At 45.6% G+C, this 13,157-nt stretch overlaps 2 protein-coding genes across 4 annotated transcripts in view; both read left to right on the forward strand.

Moving 5' to 3' along the window:
* LOC120910546 (zinc finger protein 850-like) overlaps positions 1-13,157 on the forward strand; it is a 1,103,195-nt gene that overhangs the window by 815,713 nt on the left and 274,325 nt on the right.
* Positions 1-13,157, forward strand: part of LOC120910016 (gastrula zinc finger protein XlCGF26.1-like) — a 111,051-nt gene that overhangs the window by 2,985 nt on the left and 94,909 nt on the right. For all 3 annotated transcript variants that reach the window (XM_040321852.1, XM_040321850.1, XM_040321851.1), the window contains exons 2-3: positions 1,557-1,688; positions 2,406-2,559. In XM_040321852.1, coding sequence (XP_040177786.1) covers positions 1,599-1,688; positions 2,406-2,559 — 244 coding nt within the window. In that variant the 5' untranslated portion in view covers positions 1,557-1,598. The remainder of the gene's footprint in view (positions 1-1,556; positions 1,689-2,405; positions 2,560-13,157) is intronic.

A 13,157-nucleotide genomic window follows, 5' to 3' on the forward strand; every position in this document is an offset into this window, starting at 1 on the left:
GATTGCAGAGGCTCTGCACCGTACTTTCAGTGACCCGCCGAAGCTCTGTGAAGGGAGGGCGGGCAAGATCCCCCACAGACAGGCGGGAGAAGAGACCAGGGGGGAGATTAGCTGAGTGCCGCTCTGTAGCAAAGTCACTTGAAACCGCTAGAGAGAGAGTCTCTCACACACACACACACACACACACACACAGAGCACACTGCCTTAATAGGATTATACCATGTTTCCTCGAAAAGCACACAATTTCCCCGAACTAGGGCTTATTTTCGGGGTAGGGCTTATATTGCAGCCCTCCTGGAAAATAGCGCTAGGTCTTATTTTCGGGATAGGTCTTATTTTCGGGGGAAACACGGTAGAACGGGGCTCACAATATAGACATTCCCGGCCACTGTGCCCACAGAGCAATGTCATGTCTACAGATCCTCCATCATACATGGTCAGTACCATTTCATAAACATGTATTCTCTCCCATCTAATATCTTCCAGGTCATTCTCTACAACAGCGGTTCTCAACCTCTCTAGTTCTGTGACCCCTTGATAAAATTTCCCATGTTGTGGGGACCCCTAATGATTTTCGTAGCGTGGGTTGTCCGCACCCAAGGCAACTCAAGTAATTTACGCCCCTAACCCACGGACATTTAGTGCTCCCGAGTCCCTTCCACTCGAACAGTAGTAAACCCCCTATGGCGCATTTTAATTTGTACCACTCTTTCTCTTTGTTCTCCTTAACCGATGAAGCTGACTGATGGTCTGATGTGCCTACACACCATCAGTTAAAAAACCGATCGTGTCAGAACGCGGTGACGTAAAACACAATGACGTGCTGGAAAAAACGAAGTTCAATGCTTCCAAGCATGCGTCGACTTGGTCGTGCCTACTAACGATCGGTTTTGACCTATCGGTTAGGAATCCATCGGTTAAATTTAAAGCAGGTTTGCTTTTGTTTTAACCGATGGTTAAATAACCTATGGGGCCCACACACGATCGGTTTTGACCGATGAAAACGGTCCATCAGACCGTTGTCCTCTGTGTACGAGGCCTTAGGTGCTCTTGATCAAGGGCATCTGCTGATCTGAGAACTGTAGCGGGGACTTTTAATGGCAAGTATAATCACAGGTAGTTTTACTCACTGTGTCTCCGGATTCACTGTGTCTCGAGCAGTGACACCTATGGCGAAATCAGGAGATAGGGTCTCCTCCAGCCCCTCCCACTTCACATTCCTCACCAGTCAGCTGACCTCTAGTGTCTTTCCCCCCAGCCATGCCATGAACTGAATGGGCAGCTGCAAAGAGGCTGAGTGGGCGGCCGTGGGCTCCAAGAACGGCCCAGCTGGGCGGCCACGAAAAAAGCTGGGAGAGTGGTGCAGGCTTCAGGAACAGCCCAGGATTTGGTGACCCCTGGCCAATCATCATTCGACCCCCGAGGGGGTCCCGACCCCCAGGTTGAGAACCACTGCTCTACAAAGTCCATCTAAAGGCGAAACAATGAGCGACAGAAATAAACTTTCTTCACCCCAGTCTAGTGCCAATAATGATCAATTTATTATTCATTCACAGAGAGGAGTGTCCTGTGTAGATCACACAACCGAATCAATAAGCATGGACAAAGCCCCACCAGGGAGATGTCCCCGTCCTCTGTATTCCCGGGATTCCACACAGGAAGGTCACACCATCCCCCACCATCATCAGGTAGGTGGGACTGAGCATGTAGACCTAAACAGATAAGATTTTTGTATCAACCCTAAAATCTTTTATTTGGAGTCCATTGAGGGACACTGGAACAGTAGAAATCATAAACAATGGGCTATGCAGTTGCCTTCAGGAGGTAAGGACACTGGCCAATTCAAAGGAGCGACTCCAGTTGCTGTGCCTCAGTTTAGCAAGAGTGCAAATATTAGGGCCAAGAATTAGACCTCTCAATAAGTAAGTGCAAATTACAGTTAACCCCTTCAGCCCCGGAGGATTTGGCTGCCAAATGACCAGGCCCCTTTTTGCGATTCGGCACTGCGTCGCTTTAACTGACAATTTGTGTGGTGTTGCGACGTGGCTCCCAAACAAAATTGACGTCCTTTTTTTCCCCACAAATAGAGCTTTCTTTCGGGGGTATTTGACCTTTCTGCAGCTCAGTCACGCGATCACGGGACACCGGCGGACATCCAGTCCGCAGGTTCCATGGTCACGGAGCTCTCGGCAGGGCCGCGCATGCCACGTAAATATATGTCAGTTTGCGCAGCCGTGCCATTCTGCTGACGTACATGTACAGCCGGCGGTCGGCAAGTGGTTAAAGGTCTCAGTGCCCAGTGGACACATTTCAGTATATCTTCACCCCATACATGGTGTCCCAATACTTTTGGTAATATAGTGTATTCTTCTGTGTAAATCTGTTCCTTCATCTTTGGGGTTTAGGGGGAAGAACTGAAAGACCTCAACATTGAGATTAAAGAGGAAGAAGAGGAAGAAGAAGAAGAGAGGTTGGTGAGTGGAGATCAGCAGTCTATGGAGGAGGGGGAGATGATTATGGAAAGTAAACAGGAGGAATCTTCTCTACATAAGGACACAAGTAAGTCATAAACAACTGTAGAAACAGTTCCCACTTAACTTTTAGGTGTATAAAGTGTGTACAGTGCAACCTTGGTTTACGAGTAATGTGGCTAATGAGCGTTTTTTTTCTAATTCTGACTCGGTTTGCAAGTGTTGTCTCGCAAAACGAGCAGATGTCAAGCTAATGGGGTGTGCAGTACCGCATTTGGCCTGAGGTGCGGGGGTGCCAGTGAGCCCGTTCAGAAATACTTGGAATGCCACGAAAATACTCAGTTCCCAAGTGTTTCCGAACCTTTTCAACAGCTGAGCTGTCCCCAAGTATTTCCCAGGCTCTCCGGCACCCCCCCACCTCTGGCCACATGCGGTATTGCATGCCATAGAAGTCAGTGCGGAACGAATTATCTTTGTTTCCATTGACTTCAATGGGGAAACTCGCTTTGATATGCAAGTACTTTGGATGACAAGCATTCTCCTGGAACGGATTATGCTCGTAATCCGAGGTTCCATTGTATTTATATAGTTACATGGGTTAAAAAGAGACAAATGTCCATCTAGTTCAGTCAACGAAACAAAAAAATTCCCACACAATGTATTCAGTCAGTGTGTGTGTTTCCTACAGATGGATCCAGTAATGGGAACCCACCAGAGAGATGTCCCCGTCCTCTGTATTCCCAGCTAACAGTGGGGCCCAAACTGTAGGGTGGTGCACATTATTGTAAAGGAGAGAGCAGTACAGAGGCTCCACCTAGATCCCCATCATCTGATAAACACATAGAAACAATGTATTCAGTCAGTGTGTGTGTTTCCTACAGATGGATCCAGTAATGGGAACCCACCAGAGAGATGTCCCCGTCCTCTGTATTCCACACAGGAAGGTCACCCCATCCCTCACCATCATCAGGTAGGTGGAGTTTAGCTGTAGACCTAAACATGTATTTTGACCAATGAGGTGGCATTGCTCTATGCCTTCTCTTGTTTCTTTTTTTTTTTTTACAAATGTGTTCTATCATCTTTGGGGTTTAGGATGAAGAACTGAAAGATCTCAATATCAAGATCAAAGAAGAGGAAGAAGAAGAGATGTTGGTGAGTGGAGATCAGCCGTCGATGGAGGAGGGGGAGATGACAATCAAGAGTGAACGGGAGGAATCTTCTCTTTATATAGACACAAGTAAGTCATAAACACTAAATACAGAAAACTGTCCCCATTTTCATGTATTTTCTATAAGTATAGAATATATCTTGCTGGTCCAGCACGGGACACGGCAGATTGGGTTATATGTTGCTACCTTCAGGCGATTGGACAAGAGCATTTGATGGGTTTCACTGACGTACTGACGAAACGGGGAGAGGGAGACTTCTGCTTTGTTTGCCTTCCCAAAAAATGGAGCACCAGCCGCCACTGGTAGCCAATAACTTTTGAGTCTACAGAGTTGCCACCTTATATCTATCAACTTTAACCACTAGGCGTCCGCGCTATAGCCGAATGACGGCCACAGTGCGGACCGCAATTGCCGGGACGTCCTCCCCTTTGCACGCTCCCCACGCACGCTGTGATCACAGAGTCAATGAGACTCGGGTGATCACAGATCCGAGTAAGGGTTCGGTCCCGGCCCCTTACCACGTGATCAGCTGTCAGCCAATGACAGCTGATCACATGATGTAAACAAAGATCGGTAATCCTTTTTTTTTCCTCCTCACACTGACAGCGTGAGGAGAAATAAAGCCGATCGCCGGTATTTGTGTAAGGGACATCGGTCCCCAGTGGAAGAGGCACATCCGCCTCATCAGTGCCCACAGTGCAAAACAGTTCCACCTATCAATGCCCACCAGTGGTGCCAATCAGTGCCTCATCGGTGCTGCCTATTGGTATCACCTACCAGTGCTGATCAGTGCCCTGATCATGACAAAATGTGAAAAATTTCAAGGGGTGTAAATACTTTTTCAAGGCACTGTATGTGGCACTTTGGTGATTTTGGGGGCCTAGTGAAGCCCCAAATACCTAGTAAGTTGACCATCACTGCTCCTCAACATATGAAAGGTCCATCTCTATAGACACGTTTCCAAGAAATGAGGTAGAGGGAGGTCCATCTCTATTCTTCACCAAAAAGAATGGTTCCTTTATGGTAGGGTTGTCCAGATACCGATACTAGTATCGGTATCGGGACCGATACCGAGTATTTGCGGGAGTACTCATACTCACGCAAATGCTCCCGATACCTAAATAGAATACTTTTTTTGTATTTATCAACATGTTCTATGAAAATTCTTTGAGTTTTTTACTACTGCGTGACAAGCAAATAAAACATTTTTATTCATTTTTACTCATTTTTATTCTTTTATAATGTCTTGAGTTAGAGTTCTTCATAATTCTAAAGAAAATATCCTTAGTCTGTATTGTGGTTTGAAAACTGTCACATGACATTTAAAAAAAGTATGGGTATTCGGTATCGGCGACTACATGAAAAAAAGTATCGGTACTTGTACTCGGTCTTAAAAAAGTGGTATCGGGACAACCCTACTTTATGGTTTGGTTGTATTCTATCCTTTATCCGCCTTGTATTTGTATTTGTATGTTATAATTGCAGCCAGTTCCATGACAGAGCTCCGCAAATATGTTTCGTCCTAGATCGACGCATATGATTTCTAAATGTACGGCATGAAGAACATTTATTTGTTTTTCAAAATTATTTTCCAACAGGTGGACACTATGCCAGGAATATTTCTGGGGAACGACCTATTTTATCTCCAGGACGTAAAATAAATTTTAATAGCGCACAAACTTTCCTGGAAGTCGTCATTTCATTGCTTCTAAAATTACTATAGCAAAGAGCCGATCAACGCCAATCCCGGCTTTGTATGGGCCTCCAACTAGCCAGTGGATTAGCTTGTGTCTCCCAGTGGGACCGGAAAGCCAGAGAGAGACGCGGAAAAGGGGGGAGGGGGGGGTAGTGTCCCCTGCCACTACTTGTAATAGAAATTGAGCGGCTAGTTAGCCGCTCGAGTTGCTATTACAAGAAACACGGCTGTTGGCTCTAAAAATCAGTATCGGGATGATGCCTGCAGCTGCATATCATACCAGGTACAACCACTTGAAGTCAAAAGAAGTAGGAGATACGTGATTTGGTGGCAAGTAGTTAAATTACAGTATATGTAGCACTATGTTGATTTCGGAGTGACCTAGTGAAGCCCCATATATCTAGTAAGTTGACCATCACTACTCCACACCGTATGAAAGGTCCATCTCTATAGACAGGTTTCCAAGAAATGAGGTAGAGGGAGGTCCATCTCTATTCTTCACCAAAAAGAATGGTTCCTTTAAGGCAGGGATCCTCAAACTACGGCCCTCCAGCTGTTGCAGAACTACACCTCCCATGAGGCATTGTTAAATTCTGACATTCACAGACATGACTAGGCATGATGGGAATTGTAGTTCCTGAACAACTGGAGGGCCGTAATTTGAAGACCCATACTTTAAGGTTTGGTTTTATTCTATCCTTTATCCGCCTTGTATGTGTATGTTATAATTGCAGCCAGTTCCATGACATAGCTCCGCAAAAATGTTTCGTCCTAGATAGACGCATATGCATTCTGAATGTACGGCATGAAGAACACTTATAATATGTTTTTAAAAATTATTTTCCAACAGGTGGACACTATGCCAAGAATATTTCTGAGGATCATTCTATTTTACCTCCGGGACGTAATGCAAATTATAATAGCCCGCAACACTTTCCCGGAGTAAATTTCATCATTCAGAACACACAGAGATCATTGGATCCCTCCAATTCTCAGGAATCATCTGATGTATCACATACGGTGACTTTAGATACACCTCCAACATCTCACGTTATGGAGAGATCTTCAGATCCATCCAATCCCAAGAAGTCTTCGCTTCACACAGGAGAGAGTTCATTGTCATGCTCAGTGTGCGGGAAATCTTTTTCCAAAAACAAAGACCTTCTTAATCATCAGAAAACTCACACAGAGCGTTCCTATCCGTGTTCAAAGTGCGGGATATGTTTCGCCATAGAGGCGCACCTTCTTACGCACCAAAAATTTCACATGGGCAAGCCTCCTTATTTATGTTCAGAGTGCGGGAAAAGCTTCAGTCAGAAAAACAACTTTCTTATTCATCAGAGGATTCACACGGGCGAGCGTCCTTATTCGTGTTCGGAGTGCGGGAAAAGGTTCAGTAGGATAGAAGAACTTCAAAAACATCAGAAAGTTCACACAGGTGAGCGCCCCTATAAGTGTTCAGAGTGCGGGAAATGTTTTAGTCAGAGGGAAGGCCTTCTTGTACACCAGAGAATTCACACGGGGGACAAACCTTATTCATGTTCAGAGTGCGGGAAGCGTTTTATCCTCAAACAAATTTTACTGGCCCACCAGAGAATCCACACGGGTGTGCGTCCTTTTTCGTGCGCAGATTGCGGGAAATGTTTCTCAATGAAGCAACACTTAAATATACACCGGAGAATTCACACGGGTGAGCATCCTTATTCCTGCCCAGAGTGCGGGAAATGTTTCACTCAGCAATCAAACCTTCTCAGACATCAGAGAACTCACACCGGCGAGCGTCCTTATTCATGTTCGGAGTGCGAGAAATGCTTCACTAATAAAAGAAGTCTTCTTAAACACCAGAGAACTCACACAAAGTAGAATCCTTGTTCAGGTGCGGGAAATGTTTTGTTCAGATAGAAGAACTTAAAAATCTAAGGCACAGACGTGGTCACCTGCTGACTTGGCACCACCCACAGGCAGCTTAACTCTTCAATAAGACACATACGTGGTCACCTGCTGACTTGGCACCACCCACAGACAGCTTAACTCTTCAATAAGACACACACGTGGTCACCTGCTGACTTGGCACCACCCTCAGACAGCGTAACTCTTCAATAAGACACAGACGTGGTCACCTGCTGACTTGGCACCACCCACAGACAGCGTAACTCTTCAATAAGACACACACGTGGTCACCTGCTGACTTGGCACCACCCTCAGACAGCGTAACTCTTCAATAAGACACAGACGTAGTCACCTGCTGACTTGGCACCACCCACAGACAGCGTAACTCTTCAATAAGACACAGACGTGGTCACCTGCTGACTTGCAAAACTAAACAAAGGGCCGGTTTAATGTCCTTCAGACTTTAAGGGGGCCAGAGTGGCCAGTGGGAGTATAAAAATTACATACAGTACAATCTGTAGTCAGTAGAAGGAGGAATAGTGGCCCATCATTGGTATTAGTTGGAGGAATGGTGGCCCATCATTGCAATCAGTTGGAGGAATAGAAGCCCATCGATATTAGTTGGAGGAATAGTGGCCCATCATTGGTATTGGTTGGAGGAATAGTGGCCCATCATTGGTATTGGTTGGAGGAATAGTGGCCCATCATTGGTATCAGTTGGAAGATTAGTGGCCCATCATTGGTATTAGTTGGAGGAATAGTGTCCCATCATTGGTATTGGTTGGAAGAATAGTGGCCCATCATTGGTATTGGTTGGAGGAATAGTGGCCCATCATTGGTATCAGTTGGAAGATTAGTGGCCCATCATTGGTATTAGTTGGAGGAATAGTGTCCCATCATTGGTATTGGTTGGAGGAATAGTGGCCCATCATTGGTATTGGTTGGAGGAATAGTGGCCCATCATTGGTATCAGTTGGCCAGTGGGAGTATAAAAATTACATACAGTACAATCTGTAGTCAGTAGAAGGAGGAATAGTGGCCCATCATTGGTATTAGTTGGAGGAATGGTGGCCCATCATTGCAATCAGTTGGAGGAATAGAAGCCCATCGGTATTAGTTGGAGGAATAGTGGCCCATCATTGGTATTGGTTGGAGGAATAGTGGCCCATCATTGGTATTGGTTGGAGGAATAGTGGCCCATCATTGGTATCAGTTGAAGGAATAGTGGCCCATCATTGGTATTGGTTGGAGGAATAGTGGCCTATCATTGGTATTGGTTGGAGGAATAGTGGCCCATCATTGGTATTAGTTGGAGGAATAGTGGCCCATCATTTGTATTGGTTGGAGGAATAGTGGCCCATCATTGGTTTCGGTTGGAGGAATAGTGGCCCATCATTGGTATCAATTGGAGGAATAGTGGCCCATCATTGGTAGCAGCGAAAGGAATTGGCCACAGTTTGGAGACCACTGCTGTAAATAAAGTTTGCATTTAATTACTACTTCAAAGTTAAAGTCCACTGTTTGTTGAACGCACAGACTTCCTCACAGCTTTTCCAGAAAGAATACAAGGTCCTCAAGTTGTACATAGTTCTTGTTTTTGGAGTGTCCCACTCAATTCCCTCAACCCCATCCAAGTTCTCCAAAAATAAAACCAACACAAACACCCTGCCCCAGACTGGTCATTGAAGAAATGTGTGGATGAACCTGTTGTGTGCCTGGCTGCGAGCAAAGACTGAGGAGACCTGGACAGTATTCCTGCGGGATTAGCGCTCCATTGTATTGTTATGTAATGATTGCAGCCAGTTCCATGGAATAGCTCCGCAAATATGTTTCGTCCTCGATCGACGTATATGATTTCTGAATGTGCGGCATGAAGAACACTTATAATATATATTTCACAATTATTCTCCGACAGGTGGACACTATTCCAAGAATATTTCTGAGGATCATTCTATTTTACCTCCGGGACGTAATGCAAATTATAATAACCCGCAACACTTTCCCGGAGTAAATTTCATCATTCAGAACACACAGAGATCAACGGATCCCTCCATTCCTCAGGAATCATCTGATGTATCACATACAGTGACTTCAGATACACCTCCAACATCTCACGGTATGGAGAGATCTTCAGATCCAACCAATCCCAAGAAGTCTTCGCTTCACACAGGAGAGAGTTCATTGTCATGCTCAGTGTGCGGGAAACCTTTTTCCAAAAACAAAGACCTTCTTAATCATCAGAAAACTCACACAGAGCGTTCTTATCCGTGTTCAAAGTGCGGGATACGCCTTGCTAAGGAGGAGGAGCTTCTTACACACCAGAAATTTCATACGAGCAAGCCTTCTTATTCATGTTCAGAGTGCGGGAGAAGCTTCAGTCAGGAAAATTACTTTCTTCTTCATCAGAAGGTTCACACAGGCGAGCGTCCTTCATCGTGTTCGGAGTGCGGGAAAAGTTTCAGTCGGATAAAAGAACTTAAAAAACATCAGAAAGTTCACAAGGGTGAGCCCCCCTATAAGTGTTCAGAGTGCGGGAAATGTTTTAGTCAGAAGGAAGGCCTTCTTGCACACCAGAGAATTCACACGGGTGACAAACCTTATTCATGTTAAGAGTGCGGGAAACTTTTCCCTGAAAAAAGTTGCTGTACATTTTGCTTTACTGAAAGAGCTGGGTTTTCATTGGGCCAACGTATAATACATTTGTTGTATCTTTTTATTTCAGTCATACAAGATTTCTTAGTTTTATTGTTAATCAGTTATTCTGATTTTCGAAAATAAACAGTAAAGCTTTACACTTGAGAATATTTTGTTTTGAGTCTTGTTTTTTTTTTTGTTTTTTTTACAATTTATTATTATTTTTAACCACTAGGGCTCGCGCTATAACCGAATGACGGCCACAGGGCGGACCCCAAATGCCGGATGGACGTCAATAGACGTCCTCCCCTTTGCACGCGCCCCGCGCACATGGCGCTCGATGTAATCACTGAGTCACTGAGCCTCGGGTGATCACAGATCCGAGTAAGGGGGCGGGCCCAGTCCCTTTCCTCAAGATCAGCTGTCAGCCAATGACAGCTGATTACGTGATGTAAACAAAGCCCAGTAATTGTTTTTTTTTTCCTCCTCACCCTGACAGCATGAGGAGAAAAAAAAGACGATCACTGTCTTATGTGTAAAGGACATCGGTCCCCAGTGGAAGAGAGACATCCGCCTCATTAGTGCCTGCGAGTGCCCCTGCCAGTGTCCACCAGTGCAATAAAGTGCCACCTCTCAGTGCCCATCACTGCCACCTATCAATGCCCACCAGTGGTGCCAGTCAGTGCCATCTAGCAGTGCTGCCTATCACTGCCACCCATAAGTGCCCATCACTGCCAGCTATCAGTGCCACCTATTAGTGCCAATTCTCAGTGCCACCTATCAATGTCCTTCAGTACCACCCATCAGTGTCACCTCTCAGTGCCCACAAATGCTGCCTCTCAGTGCCCACCAGTGCCGCATATCAGTGCTGCCTATCAGTCTCACCTACCAGTGAAGATCAGTGCCCATCATTGCCGCCCTTTGAGGCTATAACAGCTTCAACTCTTCAGGGAAGGCCGTCCACAAGGTTTAGGAGGGTGTCTGTGTTTTTTACACATTTTTGTGGGTGTCCAACGTCCATCATAGAGGCTGATCATGAGGAGGACGCTCGGGGGTAAAATATACAAAAAAAATTGTGAATGCACTAAAACAGTGGTCTCCAAACTGGCGCTTTGCTTGCTTTTATCTTGCCCTTGGAGCACTATTTCATCTACTGATATTTAACAGTGGTACATACTTCCCCCCCCCACTGACACCAATGAAGGGGCACAATCTCTCCCAATGACGCCAACGATGGGGCACAATTCTTCCCAACAACACCCAATGATGGGGCACAATTCTTCCCAACAACACCCAACGATGGGGCACAATTCTTCCCAACGATGGGGCACAATTCTTCCCAACAATGAGGCAAAATTCTTCCCAACAACACCCAACGATGGGGCTCAATTCTTCCCAACTACACCCAACGATGGGGCACAATTCTTCCCAACAACACACAATGATGGGGCACAATTCTTCCCAACAACACCAACAATGGGACAGAATTCTTCCCACTTACACCAAAGATGGGTTGTTTTTTTTTCCCCACTGACATCGGGACCTTTTCTACACCCAATGACCAAAGTCCGGTCCACCTTATGTCTGTAGGACCATAAACTGGCCCTTTGTTTCTAAAGTTTGGAGACCCCTGCACTAAAAAGTAGTCAATGTATTATTAATAAAACAACCATTTCTAAAAATGTCCACAAGGTGGTGATCTCATTTGCCAGTGGACCTCCTAGACAGGAAGTGATGTCATATACAAGCAAGAAGAGAGATAGACAAGAATTTCCGGGTGAGAGGTGAGTCGGGAGGAAGTAGAGAGGAGACATTGCTGGAACTGGCAGCAAAGGAGGTAATAAGATATTATTTTATATTTACACCAAAATATAGAGCCATTTATCCAACTGTCCATCCAGAGCCTCTGGTTTATAGATCAGATACATCCTAAATATAGAGCCATTTATCCAACTGTTCATCCAGAGCCTCTGGTTTATAGACTGGATACATCCTAAATATAGAGCCATTTATCCAACTGTCCATCCAGAGCCTCTGGTTTATAGATCAGATACATCCTAAATATAGAGCCATTTATCCAACTGTTCATCCAGAGCCTCTGGTTTATAGACTGGATACATCCTAAATATAGAGCCATTTATCTAAGCAGGGCCGGGAATTCTGGGACATTATCCAGTAACAGACAAGGGCCCAGATTCACGAAGCAGATACGACGGTGTATCTCAGATACACCATCGTATCTCGGATTTTTTCTGGTCCTATCTATGCGCCTGATTCATAGAATCAGATACGCATAGATAGGGCTGAGATCCGACAGTGTCACACTGTGTTACACTGTCGGATCTTTTTTTTGAATTAAAAATGGCGCCGGGGGCGTTCCCGCTGATTTACACTGAATAATATGTAAATCAGCGAGATACGCGAAATTCACGACCGTACGCGGACCCGACGCGGTGTTCTTACGTCGTTTCCGTAGCGCGGTACCCGTCGTATACTTACCCCTGCTAAAAGCAGGGGTAAGTATTGTTAAGTATGGCCGTCGTTCCCGCGTCGATTTTGAAATTTCCTACGTCGTTTGCGTACGCCGATTCACGAACACGCGCGTCGCAAGTCTAGATCACGTCGCAACCACTGACGTCCTATTGACGTCAGTGGGAGCAATGCACGCCGGGAAATTCCCCGGACGACGCATGCGTATTTAAATCGGCGCGGGAGCGCGCCTGATTTAAATATGACACTCCCCTAGCCGCGGAATTTGAATTCCGCTGGGGGATTTAGGATCCGCCGTCGCAAGTTTGGAGGTAAGTGGTTTGTGAATTAGCCACTTGCCTCCTAAACTTGCGGGAGCGGATCTTAATTCACGTAGAACGAGCGGATCTATAGATCCGCTGATCTACGTGAATCTGGCCCAAGGGATGTGTCTGGATGGTGACTGTATCATTGTGTGTGTCAGGTTCCTATAAGGTGTCAGGATGTCACTGTCTATTTCTCCATGGAGGAGTGGGAGTATTTAGAAGGACACAAGGATCTCTACAAGGACGTCATGATGGAGAATAAGCCGCCCCTCACATCACCGGGTAAGAGGAGACTTTATTGTAAAGGAGAGAGCAGTACGGAGGCTCCACCTAGATCCCCCATCATCTGATAAACACATAGAAACAATGTATTCAGTCAGTGTGTGTGTTTCCTACAGATGGATCCAGTAATGGGAACCCACCAGAGAGATGTCCCCGTCCTCTGTATTCCCGGGATTCCACACAGGAAGATCACACCATCCCCCACCATCATCAGGTAGGT

The sequence above is a fragment of the Rana temporaria genome, chromosome 8 (genome assembly GCF_905171775.1).
Source record: "Rana temporaria chromosome 8, aRanTem1.1, whole genome shotgun sequence".
NCBI lineage: Eukaryota > Metazoa > Chordata > Amphibia > Anura > Ranidae > Rana > Rana temporaria.